The sequence below is a fragment of the Girardinichthys multiradiatus genome, chromosome 5, assembly GCF_021462225.1.
Source record: "Girardinichthys multiradiatus isolate DD_20200921_A chromosome 5, DD_fGirMul_XY1, whole genome shotgun sequence".
NCBI classification, from domain to species: domain Eukaryota; kingdom Metazoa; phylum Chordata; class Actinopteri; order Cyprinodontiformes; family Goodeidae; genus Girardinichthys; species Girardinichthys multiradiatus.
In genome coordinates this window covers 7,646,947-7,666,380 of record NC_061798.1, presented here as the reverse complement: position 1 = coordinate 7,666,380, position 19,434 = coordinate 7,646,947, and the positions used below count along the sequence as shown (strand labels likewise).

The window sequence follows — 19,434 nt, the reverse complement described above, 5'->3', positions numbered from 1 at the left end:
CGAGCGTCGGGAACGCGCGAGTGAACGCTGCCTGTGCTTGCTGGAGGAGCCCTCCTCACACACAGGCTGCTTGAACGTCTGAAAGTGTTGTTCCTTCCAGTCCAGGTTCTGCTGCTCCAAAACAAAGAAAACCGTCCTCTGTGCTGCCCGAGTTTAACCGGAGCCACCGTGACCTTTGACGGACACTCTGACTTTTTCTTTCTCTTAATTTTGACAGTGTGAGCGGCGTGTTCTTCTTCTTGGGAGGCATGTGATACATCCAGGAGACTGAGGCGTGTTCGTGTTTCACGGATGTTACCGGGAGAACAGGAGGAGGAAGGAGGCTTTTCTTTCATCGTGGATGTGGTTTTTTCGGGGGTTTGGCTAGCTGTTGCATGGCAGACACATTAAAGACAGGATGAACACAGACTTTGGAGCTGAACAGCTTACTTTTAATGTTGTATGGTGAAATAATAGTATTTTTTCTAACCCCGGACTGACAGCTGGTTTTGGCTTTTGTGAGGTGGCGCCGGCTAACGCTGGTCAAACACACTGGGAAGGAGCAGCTCAGGCGCGGCCAGGCGAGCCAACAATGCAGATGTTCTCCTGACTTTGACTTTGTGTTCTCACACTGCAGAAAGTTTTAGATAAAAACTCGCGGGACGAACAGTGACTACTTCCTCTGCTGATCGGTTCATTGTCTCGGAAAGTAGACGCCGTGTCCAGCCGTGGGGGGCTGTAATCATCACAGGTGCACAGGTTCTCTGTGAAGCTGCGTGGAGACTAGAAAACACCCAGCGGGGACAAGCATGGCGAACGACTCCATCCAAGTAAGTTCACACCAACAGGGCTGAGTGTCCTACGAGCTCCTTGCATGGAGCCACAAGGCTGCAGCCTTCACACCACGCTGAGGGCAGCATCCGATTCCCGGCTGCCTGGGTAATGAAGGGCTATTTCACAGATTTTGAGGAAGCGAGAAGACAGCTGTACTTCATCTTCGATAATGTGGTCAAATGCCAAAAATGTTTTGAAACCATATATTTGCCTTTTTGTGGCCTTTCAGCTTAGGCGAACAGTACTGTGGGTCTGGTTGCATTGCAGTGTGAGGGGCAGATTTCCTCTACAAAAGGGGCACAATGAGAGATTTCTCCTGTTGCATGGGTGACTTATTGGTATTACCACAGCAGGTTATACTGGTTTCATGCAGCAAATTGGTCAGGTAACAGCCATTACAGTTGCATGCCAAAACGATGAATATCATCGGAAAAAGCATTAAAAGATGTTTCAAATGATGGCAACATCATGTGTGTAGTCAAACATTTTAAAACAGCTGCAGTGTTTTAAAAGCTGAACCTGTGGGTTGATTTATATCCCTGATTTTACATCTAAACCTGTAAAAATGTGAAACCAAAAAAAAACAATTATTGCATTGAAATATTTACAAATGATCTTTGATGAATGATCTCACATTTTTAGTGGTTAGAATAGCTAATTGAATTGAATTGGTATTTCCCATTTTTTATTGAATCTAGATACATTTCACAGCTAATTAAGCATGTACTCTCACATCAAAATGTTGATTTTTATTATCAGAGTACATGGAAAATATTTACCAAACTAAAAAAACCTTCCGGTAAATCAAATGTGGCTTTTTGTTGAATCGATCAAAATGCAGCACATTTGTCGGCGTGTCATATGAACATCCACATAAGAGTTTTCATTTACTGAACTCTGGCAAAGCTTTGAAAGTCAAGTCACTTCGCATTAACTGTTGTGATTACATTAATTTAGAATATTGGTATATAACAAGCGCCACCTACATAAATACTGAATTTTGTGAGTACTATCGTCTTGACATATATTTCAAAATAGGACTTGGGCTTTTCAGTTTGTGATTTTATGTCATAAAACCACAAAAAGAGGAAATGGTTTTTATTATATAAGTTAACTTATATAAGTTTGAAGTTGGGAAAATTAACAGAAATCTCCCTACAAGTGGAAGTTTCAAGCTGGAACTTTAGAGGTTCCTCACCACCTTCAAAATCCAATTTGGCCTCTTTGCGTGTAAACCTTATAAACCAGCCACCGTATCCTGAAAGCTGCACACACAATATCATACAACCTACTTTAGAGAACATGTTGCTGTAGTGTTTGAAAATACAAAAGTTATGAAAGCGTCCTGGTTCTCAAACTTAGAACAGGAACGTGGTTGGTTCTGAGGTCAGACTTCAGAGGTAATCAGAACAATGCATAGGTAAGAATTAGAACTTGTTCCTGGTTCACTGTCATCTACTGCATCACATTTAATAAGTTTGTATTTACTTTGCAACGAAATAATACCAGAGTTTCTCTTGAGTGCCACTAAAAGTACTCTCATAGCGTTTTTCCACCGAAATAACTCATTTTTGAACTGATTCGGTTCTCGTGCCTTCGAACGTTCGTGTTTTGTTGAGCACCGAGGTGCGTTTCCACCAGTTTTGGGAACCATGCATGAGTCATGAAGAGTGGCTGTTACAGTGTGGTAGTGAGACAGCGGCGCTCAATGAGCTTTTCACAGTGTCCCTTTTAACTTCTTCACCGCCGTTTTTGTTGCCTCTGTCGTCTGCAGCTTCGACCCGCCCACTGGTGACGTTAAGGTTTGCACAGAAGAAACCAGTATCTTGCGATGCCCACGTTGTTGGAAAAGGGGTATCAGTGGTACGTGTACCACAGTATGAGAACCATGGATCTGGATCCGCCAGTCAATCAGAAAGTATACATTTTGATATAATTTATATCAAATATAATATATTTTATATATATAATATATTTTGAGGCACTCTCTGATTGTGCAGGGGGCTAAAAAGAGCCCCTGTCCTATTGGTGTTGTCCTGTATTGCTCTGTGTCATGTTGTAATGTAGCCTCCACTTTCACTTTTTGTGCTCTTAAAGTTGTGTGTGTGCTGATGCAGAGGGAAAAGCCAAGCGCCATACTGTTACTTGGTGTGAAACAACTTAAGTTTTATTTGAACACAGCTTCCAAGACGTAAAGACAAACACACTTTAGCAAATTCAGCTCAGCAACGTTTTGATATCTGGATCTCTCATCTAGCGTCTGCATATTCAGAAACATGTTTGGCTGAACCATCATGCAGGTGTTGCAGGTTGCTGACTTACTCCGCAATCATGGGTTCCTGTTTATAGTTCAGGAACATCAATGCGGCATAGCTGGACGAAGCAGGAGCCAAGCTGGCCTTAGCGTTCTCTATAATTAGAAGCAACCCATTGTGGAAAGGGGAAACGTGTGAAAATGCAGAAGAAGCGATGCCGGCTGCAGCTTAGTTGCTCAGCTGGTGTACTAATTGGTCAGGTGGATGGTGTGAGTGCAAGGAGTTATTACGTAACCGAATGTTGACTACAGACAGTTGTTTGCTCACTTTAGTTATTTCACATACGTGTTATCTTTCTTCCTTACTGCAATGCAAGCGAGCAGCCGACTGTGCTGTTAAATGACATATATATAGATCTCGTCTCATCTTTGCTGCTTTGACTGGACTCTAATCTGATTTGGTCAGTTTCATTAGAAAAATAAGGCAGGTTAAAAGCCTTTTTCATTTGGAAATATGCTATTTATTGTGCAGTTTTCAGCTACAAACCCAAGCATATGTCTGTGATAAAACAACACTCCCTGTTTATGAGCCTGACATTTACATGACTGCTTGGAAAAGCTTTTATAGGCTCAGTTCTGGATTTGGTGCCTTGATGTAAAAGTGAAGTACCACCTTCTCGTTGTCAGCTCCTCATATGGAAAGCAACTGAGGTGAAAAATATTTGCCAAGCCGATACAGCTACCCTATACTAGCCTTCTCCTCTCATCAAGGCCTCATTGATGTCTCACTGCACCATAAAGATACAGCATGATTTGAACAAAGACCTTTTTTTGGGTCTTTTTCACCAACAATATTGCAATATGGTTTAAGGTTTGTTGTCATAATATAAACCGAGGCTCTGTGACAGACAACGCTCCTGGGTGCTGGTGGTATTTTGCATTTGAATGCCAGCACCAGGATAGTGAAGAACTGGCATTATCCTGTTGAGCCGGTTCTGATCAGACTGCCTAGAGGCCCTGGTGACTGACAGTGTTTTTATTTTTACAACATTGCATGTCCGGAACAGTGTTTAACAGTTTTCTACCTTGTGAAAGCCTTATGGTGCTTTCACACCGAACGCAGATTCTGCGAATATTTCGCGTCATTTGTGTGCGTTTGCTTGCTTGACATTCCGCGTAAACTCCGCGTTGCCAAATGGCAACAAGCGGCAACGCTTTGCCGCGTCATCAAATAGGAGGAGCTTCCATCTGCTGCTTGCTGGTTTCAACTGAACATGGTGGACATGGATTTCACGGACCTAATTACGGTGTCTTACCTGTGGAGTGCTGAAAAACGCCGCCGACGTCCCTGGGTTCACGAGATTCTTCAGGGACGGTAACAGTTCGGAGAGTACCACCACCTACTCCAGGAGCTGTGTCTGGATGATGGTTGATTTCAGCGGTACGTCCGTCTATCCAGGACCCAGTTCAAAGATCTGCTGTCCCGCGTTGGGAGACGAATTGGCCTCCGGGACACCAACTACTGGCGCTGTATCCCCGCTGCTGAACGCCTGTTCATCTGTCTTTGGTGAGTAAATAAATCTCAGGTCAATAAAAAAACAGCTGTTTTTTATGTCAACATCTCCTAAATATAAGATATATATTGCAAGTGACGTGCCGATATAAATTAGCCAAAAGACAGTAGTACAACGGCGCTATTTTAAAGTTTTACCTGCTACTCCAGTCTCCTCTCTGACTCTTCTCCAGGCCAGGTCCTTTCTGTACTTGTCTCGGTAAAAATAATTAGTTGAGTCATACAACTCTGGCTTGCCACACACCGCCACTATGATCTGGTCCTCCATCTTCACTGACAACCCTACGTCACAGCCACATCCAGTCCCTGATTGGTTGACGCAATGCGAATTTAGAAAAAAGTTCAGATTTTTCAACTCGTCCACCGCTCTCGCTTCGCTCGGCGCGCCTTTCGCACTGCGTCCTTAGTCTCCTTTGCACCGCGCCGCTCCGCTCCTGAACGCGCTTCTATATGGGGATAACATGTAAATCGTCTGCTCCTACCGCAGAATCCGCGTTCAGTGTGAACGCACCATAAGGGTCCTTATAGTTATACTGGCTAATGTATTACAACAGGTTTTGCTTCATAACCCACAAAAATGTTTATATTACCTTTAAAATTTAGTCAGACTGAGTGACTGACAAGTACTGAAGCAGCAAAGCAAATCATAAAACCATCAGGTTTATGTCAGATGTTCTTTTTCTGAACTCCTGTTAGTTTTACGCCACCTGTTGTCTCGTTGTTCCACGGAATATTTCTCAAAAACCGCCAGGGATCATCGAGATGTTTTTTTGTTTTTTTTGTTTGACAAATAGTAGATAGACCTTGGTGTTCTTTTTGGTCAGCAAGTTGTTCTGGTCTCAGATCTTTTCTATAGATGTTGTTTTTGCCCAGTTTATTTCTACCTCTTTGAATAAGCTCTGGCTTTAACTGAGGCAAGTGAGGCCTGCACCTCTTCAGATGTTGTTCTGCGTTCTATGAAGAACTTCAGGATGAGCTGTTGATGCGCTCTTGGAGTAATTTTGGTAGGCTGGCCTCTCCTGGAAAGTTCCTCACTCTTCCATGTTTTCTCCATTTGCGGATCATGGTTCTCACTGTGGTTCATTGGAGTTAAAAAAAACGTAGCCATCGGACTTCGCAGCCTTTTTGGGCTGATAGGTGTCAGTGACTTTGTTTCTCATGTGTTCTTAAATCTCTTCACATCAGACCATTGTGAATTGCTTTTTGAGATCTTTTAGCTTACTTCATGTTGTCAGACGGGCTCTTTTTAAGCGATTTAATGATTTTACAGGTCATGCAGTAATCAGGCCCTGGTTATTAATCACAAAAAAAGTCTAATTACTTTTTTACACAGCCTGATTTGGATATATTTTTCCCTTCATAAATGAAATCATTATTCCTATTTCCTCAGGCTATCTTATATTAAAATTCCTTTTGATGAATTCAGGAAAAATAATTCTTAGGGGGCAAATACTTTTTTACAGCACCATAACTGATGGACTGGAGTTAAGGTTGTATAACTTCTTGCAGGCCTTAGACATGAAGCAGGCAGTGAAAGACTACACTATGCAGATGCTAGATAAGTGAAGACAACTTTAAACAGCTCTGATAGAGCCCAACTGCGTCACACTTCCTCAGAAAGGTTAAAGGGGAGACTGGAATGGAATGGAGGAGGGAGAATTCCCCTGCTGAATGTTTATGTCCTCATACATGGAAATATAATAAGCATTATGCACATGCAAATTTGGATACTCCTGGGAGTCCATAGCAATATTTCCCATAAGCCTCACCATGACGTAAGGAGACAGTTATGCACACAAAGTGGGTTTTCTCAGTGCCGCCTTTAGGGCATGTTGGGAGGAACAATCCACAGTATAATAGATCAAGGAACCTGTGAGGGAGACCAGAGAGCAAACACATTCTTCTATATCGACTTAGTGTTCTCAGGTTAATAAAACAATGTGCTCCATGCCATCTGATGGCTGAATATTTCTATACCTCGGCATCAACTTCATGTACGACAATGTAAGACTTTGAGCAGTGCTGTTATATTGGCTCAACACATGGAGTGTAAATGAGCATCATTATTCTTCTGCATGTCGGCTCAGTTTAAAAATTTGTCCATTTAAGGGTGGCACAGATTATTTTGTACGTTTTGGTCGTTTCTTGGTGAACGACTGTCAGTTCATACCTACCTTGTACACATTGGCTTTGATGATTTAAAGAATTTTGTTCATTATTTATTCATGCTTAGCTGAGAGGAAGTGTGTATATGTGGCTCCACTGAATGTTATCTTCCAGCAGGAGGTTGTAGAATGTTATTTTACTTTAATCAAGACATATTTTTCAAGGTTCATTTGGCCCAAATGGGATCAGAATCGCAACCAATGGAAACAGGGTGTAAAATGAAAATAATTGGAAAATAATTTTAAAGTAAAATATATCTTAGGTTTGATCATCTTTATGATTTTTCTCCATAATTCATAAGGAGAGTTACCTAGAGAAACAAACGAATATGCACTTGTTAATTACATGAATATGAAATGGTTGGTAAAAGGTGCAAAATGGAAGTGGGAATGAAATCCAGAGTAAAATATATTCCTATAAAAATGCATGCCAAAAAACATAATTTAGACTACATAATGTGCAGAAGTGTTGGATGCATCAGATCGGATTAGTTTTGTGTCAGGTTACAAATGACAGCGCTGATTATAGCTCCCTTTGTGTTGAAGTCTTGTTCCTGCTCCCTTTATACCTTCATGTTTTAGCAAACTGGAGTGTGCTGTAAAGCTGTCAAATATTGAAACTGAACCCAGCTGCAGGTTCAAGCCCAGGAGGCAGTCAGAGTCCATGGGCATCCCTATGATCCAACAGAACAGGACCATAAGAACACAAAAAACCAAGATGTCTGGAAAGTTGGAAAAAAAATGACATCAGTAAAAATGTGGAGGAAAAAAAACGTAGACACCACCTTTTTAATGGAGCTGCACAATGTATTGATTTGCTGTCATCACTGCAGTGTCAAAGTGTCCAATATTGCAGTCACAAAGGACTATGGATGCAAAACAATGGAAACTGTATAGAAAGGCACCTGAGTACAATTTTTTCCAAATACAAATACCGCATGATTGAACTGATTACTAATGTTCCTCCAAACATGAATAAGTAGCATGTAATTTGGAAGCGCAGGATCCAGAGTCCGAACCAGAGCTCTTACGGCCCTGGCTTTGTTGTTCCAGAACATACTCCACGTTTTGCTGCTGCATGTACGTTCTTTCTCCTGTGTTGTTTCCCTGTTTTTTCTGTCTGCCATGTAAAACAATGGATGGTAGGGCTGCTCACTTCCATCAGAGGCATGTTGAAAAAGCGCAACATTTCTGTGTACAAAATCACCGAAACAAAGCTGCCTCACACAGCATCCCACTGCGCAATAACAATGGTATCTGACTTTTCCTGACATTTTGAAACGCAGGGAAGACTAAAGATGGACGATAAGCACACCATGTAATTATTCCACAATAATAATATTACTATGTCATGTTTTTGACAATAATAATATTACTATGTCATGTTTTCCTAATATGGTAAAGACCTGGGTTTTTACTTTCGCCTCTGTTTTTGCGAGGATGTTGAGGCAAATTTGAACACGACCCAACTTTGTAACAAACGTAAAACTTTCTTAAATCTAACATTGGATTTAGGTGTATATTTTAGTTTTTTTTAATAATTTTCCCTCTGCTGACCAGACAATTACTGCTCCAGTTAAACCAGCTACTTGACAATCAGCCTGTAAGAAAACAGTAATTTTGCCAGTTTGAACTACAGATTTGCATCTGCCCAATTACTACTTGGCTTTTAAACTAATGTTCAATCTTGATTCTGAATTCGGATACTTCCTCGATACTACACCTTAATCCAAGCATTCCTACAGCAACTGGTAGGGGAGCTTTGGTCATCAGTTTCTGATAAATGTATCTGTCGGTCCCTCGTATTTTATACATTTAGTCTGGTTGACCTCTTGAAAGGCAGCGCCATTGTCAGATGATTGCCGCTCAGATGAGAGACGTACTGATGAGGGTACGGGGTTTGCCGGGGCACGAGGAGGTGGGAGTGAAGGAGGCTGCTGTGCTGACGATGAGGCCCTACAGGCGCAGGAGCACAATAGTTTGTATTGTCTGACAGTAAAAGCCCAGATCACATTCAGTTCACTGTGAGTTCATTAATCCTCTTCCTGTCTGTGTCATGTTAGTGACCGCACCCTCACCAACCAACCCAGTTCTTAGCATTGTGTCACCTCGTGTAAGTTAGTTCAGTTATGTGTATGGTGAAGTCTTGAATGCTGATTTCATGTTTATGATGTCATTAGTCAGCTGGTGTCCCTCTCCATAAGCTTTTAGTTGTTTTTATCTTGCATTTCACATCTTGCCCTTCCTTGGTGAAAACCTCCTAAAGTTCCCATGACCTCATAGCCACATACTCCAGCATTCCAGTTTCAGATGAACCCCTCCTGCTTCTTTGACATCAGTCACATAAACAGAGCCCAGCAACTATAGGCCTGCATATATAACGTCTCCTCTGGAGATAAGCAGAAGAGACCAGGAGGATGGAAGAGGGCAAATGGCTCATGCTGGATCACCCACAGATTTTCCTCTAATGTCATCTGTTTGGGTTTTTTAATCCCACAAGGGACTTTAGGTTTTACATGCTAAGGTTTTGTCTTCATGGCCGAACAAGGTACTGTTGACATTATTCCCTTTTTCTGATTCACTCCTTGATGTTTTACTGTAAACATACTTTCTTTGGGTTTCTCATAAAAAGTTTGCCAGATTCAGCTTTCCAGAGATTTAGAGTACATGGAGGTAAAGAATAGGTGGAAGCAAGGACACAAGGAAGGGAGAATGAAAGTACACAAAGACAAAAAGATAGAAAGGACACATAGAAGGAAAAAAAGAAATGTCAGGAAGGACACCATAGAGGAAGGAGGAAAGAACACAAGGATAGAAGGGAAAAGGAAAGATACAAGGAAGGAAAGGCAAAAAGAAGACAAAACAATGGAAGGACAGATGGAGAAAAGAAGAGACACAAAGAGGTAAAAAGCAAGGACACAGGAAGAAAGCAAGAAAAAAGAGACGAAGGAAGAAAGGACCCAAGGCTTGAGAGGAGACCAGGACAAGATGAAGGAAGAAAGAAAAAAATACAGTAGGAAATAAAGTCTGGAAATACAAATATTTTTCCATGCGCCTATTTTTTCTCTCCATATCTTTCCTGATCTGGAAAAAACTGAAGTCAAATTCCAGACTTTTCCAGGCTACGTAGGAACACTGTAAATATAACCACAGTAAGACCTCACTATTGCTTATTCTGAGCCCCGTCATCGAGCTTGACCCTTGACTCATCCTCATTACGGCAGAGCAAAGAGCCCCGGAGCAACATGCATCGATCCCAGCCTTCATTGCCCATCATTGCCATGCAGTTTAAACAGCCACTCGGTTAAGTTGACATTTTGTGAAGCTGTTGGAGAGACAGCATTGAATGTCTGTAGAATGCTGCTCTCTGCCACAAACCCACCTAACGTGATGGACGGAAGGATTTCTGAGGGTGAAGTTGTGACTTTCTCTCTGTAAGGATTAATGCCGCTGTGGAGCACGAGGAGAAAATAAACATTGTGTTAGCATTGAGGCAATTTGGGGTGGAAATGAATAAGCTAATAGCATTAAGTGTATTGCCTCTGTGGCTGTGGTACTCAGAACAGGGCTTTTACATATGTTGTTTTAGAGCCGTGATAACATGGAAATAATTAGGATTTAGCTGGCTTTCGTTTGGATTTCATGTGCGGTATATCCTTTTAGGGCCTGAATGCATGACTAAGGAAAGGAAGCTTTGAGTTATCTTCGTAGAATAAAACATTTTAGCCCCTCACAGCCTTTAATTTCTGCCCACCTCCTACCATGCCAGCTTGTGTTCCCATTAATCTCCCAACATTATAGTGTTTCAGTCATGACAGTTCCCCCCACAGCAGGGGGCCTGCTGGTAAACACTTCATTAACAAAGCAGCACTGGGACCCTTAATGGATTTAACTAGGACTAATTTGTGTAACGGAAAGCAGAAAGTACCAACTAGCAACCTCTTTTCAATTCAAGGATTGACCTTTGAGTTTCCATTGATTTTCTGTAAAATGTTTTATTTCCAGTAAGAGCTCAGTGAGTTGATGACATAATAAACCAGAAAATATAGTTTTTTCTTGACCATGGCACGAAACATTTCAAGTTTATGAATAGTTTGAGCTGTGAAGTGTTTTTTTTCCTGCTCCTCCTGAACAGACGTTCCTACCAGTATAACTTTTCATTCTTATATTTATTTTTGATACACCGACTTACACTCATCAAGAATAAACATGCTAATTTCACCATCATGGCTTTAAACATTTCCAAACACCCCCGTTTATTTGTAAGTTAGAGAAAAACGTAGCAACTTTCTATCTGCCAGCTTACCGGCAGTGCTTAGCAACATGTGGGCTGAGGAGCTGCTACGGGCTGTTTTATACTCATCAGCCAGATAAAATTCTGGTCATTCAGGCATTTTCACTTTCATATCAGTTAAGGGTGCATCGATTGCAGTTTACTGGACGATTCTTGAAAAACCTGGGCTGTCGATTCAGGTGTTGGCCGATACCGATTTTCTTTATAACTGGCAACTGACGTGAGGTTGCATAAAGTCACAACACACCTTCAATGTTCAAATCATATGTTGCCAACATCTGTGAACCACAGAGGTAAATAAGATCGGTTTCACATGTAAGTATCGTCCTATCATGATCACCCAAACTTAAAGAAATCTTGGCCGACTGATTGGCCGGCCGATCAATCAGTGCACCCCTAAAATCAGTAAAAAGACTGTATCACTGAAAATTTGAGCAGTTTTGAAAGTTGAACTTTCTAAAAAATTATTATACTTCAATACAGGTAACCAGCCCATGCCTACTCTGATGGTCTTACTTTGTCTTAGGGATGGCACACAACAACTTTGCTTTTATATTAAGGACTAAATACCCTGCAATTGAAGGCTGTACATTGCACCCCTTTGATTCTGCAACCCCAGCTGTGTGGTCTGAAGATCACATGGCCTGTGATCTCGACAGATCTTCTTGTATGATGTGAGACGAAAAATCGATCCAAAATAAGGATTTCATGGCTGCGTGTTTATTGTGTATTTGAGGAGCCACTGATTCAAGATGGTAATACAGTCGTCAGTCAGTCATTTTCTACCGCTTCTTCCGTAGTGGGTCGTGGGGAAGCTGATGCCTATCTCCAGCCGTCTGTGGGTGGGGTACACCCTGGACAGGTCGCCAGTCCATCGCAGGGCAACACAGACACACACAGGATAAACAACCTCGTGCACACTCATTCACGCCTATGGGCAATTTAGAGAAACCAGTTAACCTAACAGTTATGTTTTTGGTTTGTGGGAGGAAGCTGGAGTACCCGGAGTGAACCCACACATGCACAGGGAGAACATGCAAACTCATAGAGTCATATGAATTTGCATTTTTTCTTGTATTCAAAGCACTGAATGCATTCGGAGAGCATGCATGAGGATCTTGACACCTAGCTCAGCCAGATAAATGTGAATTCCCCCACACGGTATGCATATTGTCCGGGTGATTGCTGCAAGTTGTAGACCACGCCCCTTTGGTTCTGCAGTCCCAGCTGCATGATCAGAAAGCACGAACCTCTTGTGATTTTTGGTGGTGAGCTTACAAGGATATGAATGATGAAAATGATTGTGGGAAATAGGTGCCGCATAGTTGTGGTTATATTGCAGGATGATGATCCAAAAGGAAGGTTGTCTGTCACTCTCGTGTAATGGACCAGCAACAGTTGTAAGCGTAAAACAATCCACCATGTTGCCTGTTTGTTACCTTTCCCTCCCCTAATTTCTCTTGGAACTTCTGGTATCTCTCCCTTCCTGCTGTCCAGACTGTTTAGCAGCTGCTGCTAGGCTCTCTGTCCCTCCTCCATCTACAGACCTCTTCATCATGTTCGCCACTTTGGGTGGTTGGACCTCTTGAGCCCTCCTCCATTGGGAATATTTACAAGACTGAGTTTTCCCTGTGATATTGCGGTTTATCAGCCAGAAGTCTGAAGTGGACTAAACACTTAGACTAAATGTGATTAATGGAAAATTCTGTTATAATTTGAACTGCTTTTTAGTCAGCTTTAACAGCCTAATATTTTATTGTATGAAAACTGGTAAAAATTAGTTTTTTGAAAGTTTTAAAACTTACTTTTTGTGTTTCGACAAAATAGTGAGAAGATTGTGACACAGGTCCCAGATCTCTGCCAGCAGTACAGGCGGCCTTTATCAGAGTTTGTGTTGAAGGGTGTGTGCTTGTCTTAGTGCCGTTTTGTGTGCGTCATAAGCAGAAACCGTAACTTTTAGGTTATAAATAGGTATGGGAGTTATTAAAGCCCTCCTCACAAACAATCAAACGTTGTACAGAAGGCCGGAGATCCAGTTGTGTGATAACATTTAGTCTACTGGGAGTTTCACCAGAGTGGCCACTAAACTCAAGCCTGAACGGACGGATGGTTAGATAGCTGGCTGGAGCTGCAATTAAATAAGTTCAGCACACAAAAACATCTTAGCATTAGGCTTTGACAATATTATTCTAAAATATAAATGCTTGTTTTTGATTTGAATAAATGAAAGTAAACTGAACTGAAAGAAAAAGTGGATGTACATATTGTCCTCTTATATCTTAATGGAATAGCTCATTGATAATCTGTTTGGATTCAGTTGTTTGCTTCACCTTTATTATCAAAAAGATCACTATTGGTATCGATTATTCCATTCTTCTGTCCATATACACAACATGTATGTTTCATTTACATGCCCACAGACAAACGGCTGTATGAAGACTCATTTTTCACTCTTATCTATACTAATTAATATCGCTCAAAACTTATAGTATAACAACTTTTTTTTTTAATGCTGGAAAAAACTTTATGGGGAACACTGAAAATGTAAGCATTTCTGAGAGAAGCAACCAATTTGCATTATTTTGTATTATTATCCCTCTGATGGAACATAAGTAATGAACCAAACCATTGGCATTTGTGTTTAAGGCTTCTGCTATTAAATGTTAAAATTGGTACAATTTCAATAAAGAAAGTTATTAAATAAACATTTATATATGTGATAATTTTAATAAAACTGCATATCTTAAATGAAAGTAAATTTATCAGTCATCATTTAAATGTGCTAATATGGGCGCTATAGTCCTTGATGTGGCTACCCTGGGTTCTAGTCTCGGACCCGGAGACCTTTGCCGAATGTCTCCCCCTCTTTTTGCCCTATTTCCTGTCTATCTACGGTCAGAAAAATGAAAACGTAAAGGCCTCTAGTGATGCAAAAACATATATATTTAAATGTGCTAATATTTTGAAATATAGTTAAATTATTACACATAATAATAAGTTTAATTTTGGAATCACCGTGTTCAAAGCATATGGAAATTTTTACATATTTCTTAGTACTGTGATCCAGTGTATAATTAATAAAATTCACTGCTTCAAAGTCAGTGGGTGGGGTTAACACAGTAATGCCAGTGATCGGTCTACATCATATGACAAGCCAGTTTAAATTATTTCATGAAAGGCTGTGGCATCGGAAATATGAAATGATTAAATACCTACTAAAAGACTTAATTTAATAAATAATTTCTTTAAATTTTTTTAATTATGTACAGACAAATTAACAATTAACAAATTATTTTTTTAATTGAATTGTGGCACTTTTGGTCTTCTCTACCAGCACTACTTTGGATGTTTTTAAAATGAATACTATTTTTCCTCTGTTTAAAAAAACAAACATCTACACAGTCTGTGGGATTCCAACCCAAAAGGCTGTAACTGCTATGTTGTACTAGCAGGTGGCAATAAATTTGGCATTATGCTGGCGTTATAATTCCAAAGAAGAATATCCCAAGCATGGCTAATGCAACGCTGTGGCAGTATTCTATTCCATTTTCCTCTTAGCTGTCAACTATTTTAGCTCACATTTGAAGTTTAATGAAAACAATGTCCGAACAACAGTTTTTTGTGTGTGTGTATTTATGTATGTGTGTGTATATACACTGCTCAAAAAAATAAAGGGAACACTTCAACAACACAATATACAGGTCCTTCTCAAAATATTAGCATATTGTGATGAAGTTCATTGTTTTCCATAATGTAATGATGAAAATTAAACATTCATATATTTTAGATTCATTGCACACTAACTGAAATATTTCAGGTCTTTTATTGTCTTAATACGGATGATTTTGGCATACAGCTCATGAAAACCCAAAATTCCTATCTCACAAAATTAGCATATCATTAAAAGGGTCTCTAAACGAGCTATGAACCTAATCATCTGAATCAATGAGTTAACTCTAAACACCTGCAAAAGATTCCTGAGGCCTTTAAAACTCCCAGCCTGGTTCATCACTCAAAACCCCAATCATGGGTAAGACTGCCGACCTGACTGCTGTCCAGAAGGCCACTATTGACACCCTCAAGCAAGAGGGTAAGACACAGAAAGAAATTTCTGAACGAATAGGCTGTTCCCAGAGTGCTGTATCAAGGCACCTCAGTGGGAAGTCTGTGGGAAGGAAAAAGTGTGGCAGAAAACGCTGCACAATGAGAAGAGGTGACCAGACCCTGAGGAAGATTGTGGAGAAGGGCCGATTCCAGACCTTGGGGGACCTGCGGAAGCAGTGGACTGAGTCTGGAGTAGAAACATCCAGAGCCACCGTGCACAGGCGTGTGCAGGAAATGGGCTACAGGTGCCGCATTCCCCAGGTCAAGCCACTTTTGAACCAGAAACAGCGGCAGAAGCGCCTGACCTGGGCTACAGAGAAGCAGCACTGGACTGTTGCTCAGTGGTCCAAAGTACTTTTTTCGGATGAAAGCAAATTCTGCATGTCATTCGGAAATCAAGGTGCCAGAGTCTGGAGGAAGACTGGGGAGAAGGAAATGCCAGAAGTCCAGTGTCAAGTACCCACAGTCAGTGATGGTCTGGGGTGCCGTGTCAGCTGCTGGTGTTGGTCCACTGTGTTTTATCAAGGGCAGGGTCAATGCAGCTAGCTATCAGGAGATTTTGGAGCACTTCATGCTTCCATCTGCTGAAAAGCTTTATGGAGATGAAGATTTCGTTTTTCAGCACGACCTGGCACCTGCTCACAGTGCCAAAACCACTGGTAAATGGTTTACTGACCATGGTATCGCTGTGCTCAATTGGCCTGCCAACTCTCCTGACCTGAACCCCATAGAGAATCTGTGGGATATTGTGAAGAGAACGTTGAGAGACTCAAGACCCAACACTCTGGATGAGCTAAAGGCCGCTATCGAAGCATCCTGGGCCTCCATAAGACCTCAGCAGTGCCACAGGCTGATTGCCTCCATGCCACGCCGCATTGAAGCAGTCATTTCTGCAAAAGGATTCCCGACCAAGTATTGAGTGCATAACTGTACATGATTATTTGAAGGTTCATGTTTTTTGTATTAAAAACACTTTTCTTTTATTGGTCGGATGAAATATGCTAATTTTGTGAAATAGGAATTTTGGGTTTTCATGAGCTGTATGCCACAATCATCCGTATTAAGACAATAAAAGACCTGAAATATTTCAGTTAGTGTGCAATGAATCTAAAATATATGAATGTTAAATTTTCATCATGACATTATGGAAAATAATGAACTTTATCACAATATGCTAATATTTTGAGAAGGACCTGTAACTCCAAGTAAATCAAACTTCTGTGAAATCAAACTGTCCACTTAGGAAGCAACACTGATTGACAATCAATTTCACATGTTGTTGTCCAAATGGAATAGACAACAGGGGAAAATCTTTGGTTATTAGCAAGACACACTCAATAAAGGAGTGGTTCTGCAGGTGGGGACCACAGACCACTTCTCAGTACCTATGCTTTCTGGCTGGTGTTTTGGTCACTTTTGAATGTTGGTGGTGCTTTCACACTCGTGGTAGCATGAGACGGACTCTACAACCCACACAAGTAGCTCAGGTAGTGCTGCTCATCCAGGATGGCACATCAATGCGAGCTGTGGCAAGAAGGTTTGCTGCGTCTGTCAGCGTAGTGTCCAATACTTGGAGGCACTACCAGGAGACAGGCCAGTACACCAGGAGACGTGGAGGAGGCCGTAGGAGGGCAACAACCCAGCAGCAGGACCGCTACCTCCACCTTTGTGCAAGAAGGAACAGGAGGAGCACTGCCAGAGCCCTGCAAAATGACCTCTAGCAGGCCACAAATGTGCATGTGTCAGCACAAACGGTTAGAAATAGACTCCATGAGGATGGTATGAGGGCCCAACGTCCACAAATGGGGGCTGTGCTCATAGCCCAACACCGTGCAGGATGCTTGGCATTTGTCAGAGAACACCAGGATTGGCAAATTCACCACTGGCGCCCTGTGTTCTTCACAGATGAAAGCAGGTTCACACTGAGCACATGTGACAGACGTGACAGAGTCTGGAGACACCGTTGAGAGTGATCTGCTGCCTGCAACATCCTTCAGCATGACCGGTTTGGCAGTGGGTCAGTAATGGTGTGGGGTGGCATTTCTTTGGAGGGCCTCACGGCCCTCCGTGTGCTCGCCAGAGGTAGCCTGACTGCCATTAGGTACCGAGATGAGATCCTCAGACCCCTTGTGAGACCATATGCTGGTGTGGTTGGCCCTGGGTTCCTCCTAATGCAGGACAATGCTAGACTTCATGTGGCTGGAGTGTGTCAGCAGTTCCTGCAAGATGAAGACATTGAAGCTATGGACTGGCCCGCCCGTTCCCCAGACCTGAATCTGATTGAGCACATCTGGGACATCATATCTCGCTTCATCCACCAACGTCACGTTGCACCACAGACTGTCCAGGAGTTGGCGGATGCTTTAGTCCAGGTCTGGGAGGAGATTCCTCAGGAGATCATCCATCGTCTCATCAGGATCATGTCCAGGTGTTGTAGGGAGGTCATACAGGAACGTGGAGGCCACACACAATACTGAGCCTCATTTTGACTTGTTTTAAGGACATTACATCGAAATTGGATCAGCCTGTAGTGTGTTTTTCCACTTTAATTTTGTGTGTGACTCCAAATCCAGGCCTCCATTGGTTAATATATTTGATTTCCATTGATGAGTTTTGTGTAATTTTATACACACGTGCACACAGTACTGTGCAAAAGTTTTAGGCAGGTGTGGAAAAAAAGCTATGAACAAAGAATGCTTTCAGAAATATACAGGGGTTGGACAATAAAACTGAAACACCTGGTTTTAGACCACAATAATTTATTAGTATGGTGTAGGGCTTCCTTTTGCGCCCAATACATCGACGGACAGTTCTGGTGGAAACAGGAGAGTTGAGGTGCACATTTAATTCTGCCGTGATTTGGGCAGCCGTGGTTTTATGTTTTATGGATACAATCCGGGTTAGCACCCGAACATCCCTTTCAGACAGCTTCCTCTTGCGTCCACAGTTAATCCTGTTGGATGTGGTTCGTCCTTCTTGGTGGTATGCTGACATTACCCTGGATACCGTGGCTCTTGATATATCACAAAGACTTGCTGTCTTGGTCACAGATGCGCCAGCAAGACGTGCACCAACAATTTGTCCTCTTTTGAACTCTGGTATGTCACCCATAATGTTGTGTGCATTTCAATATTTTGAGCAAAACTGTGCTCTTACCCTGCTAATTGAACCTTCACACTCTGCTCTTACTGGTGCAATGTGCAATCAATGAAGACTGGCTACCAGGCTGGTCCAATTTAGCCATGAAACCTCCCACACTAAAATGATAGGTGTTTCAGTTTCATTGTCCAACCTCTGTACATGATTGTTTATTTTTATCACTTAACAAAATTCTAAGTGAACGAACGCAAAAGTACAGCCGAAGTCATTAAGAACTATATTCAGCCTTAAAGAAGAACAATAATTACTGGAAGTGACGGTATGGCCCCCACAGAGCCCTGATATCAACATCATGGAGTGTGCCTGGGATTACATGAAGAGAGAGGAATGTGAGAAAGCCTACATCCTCAGAAGATCTGTGGTTAGTTCTTCAAGATGTTTGAAACAACCTACCTGCCGAGTTCCTTCAGAAACCGCGTGTAAGTGTACCCAGAAGAATTGATGCTGTTTTGAAGGCAAAGGGTGGTCACACCAATTATTGATTTGATTTAGATTTCGCTTTTGTTCATTCACTGCATTTTGTTGATTGATGAAAATAAATGATTAACACTTCCATTTTTGAAAGCATTCTTTTTTTTACAGGATTTTTTCACACCTGCCTAAAACCTTTGTACATGGATTAAGATTATAAAAGGGCATAACAAAAAAAACATTTTTTTAATGTAATTATGTTTTTACTGACTGTCCATTAGGGATGTGCAACATTAGAAAATCTTGCGATAGCGATAATGGTAAATATTGCGAAGACCATATCAGGTTCGATATATGCAAGTTTTCTTCTTTCCTCTCTCATTTGTGCTTCCATCACTCTGTGACCTGTGCCCTTTTTGGCGATCTCATCTGTGTCAGGTGTGTTGTGCATCAAGATGCTTATATTAATTAAATAACCATTCGGTCTGTCAAGTATTGTCCTGGGAATACCAGCCCAATATGGCTGTGGTATTAGAACAATAGATGGAAGGAATTGAGCACTGGCATTACTGAACAGCAAAACTCTGCACACACATGGAATAAATTCACGACAACTTCTTAAAATATAAGAATTTATTAACAAAAATAATTAAACTCCAAG

The 19,434-nt window shown here is 41.5% G+C and overlaps 1 protein-coding gene across 2 annotated transcripts in view; it reads left to right on the top strand.

Annotated features, from left to right (window-relative positions):
* Positions 1-19,434, top strand: part of pkn1a (protein kinase N1a) — an 83,271-nt gene continuing 63,837 nt past the window's right edge. Inside the window, exon 1 of one of the 2 annotated variants that reach the window (XM_047365372.1) lies at positions 1-809. In XM_047365372.1, coding sequence (XP_047221328.1) covers positions 789-809 — 21 coding nt within the window. In that variant the 5' untranslated portion in view covers positions 1-788. Of the gene's footprint in view, positions 810-2,629; positions 2,732-19,434 lie in introns of those variants that run through there. The other variant, XM_047365370.1, reaches the window with a different exon arrangement.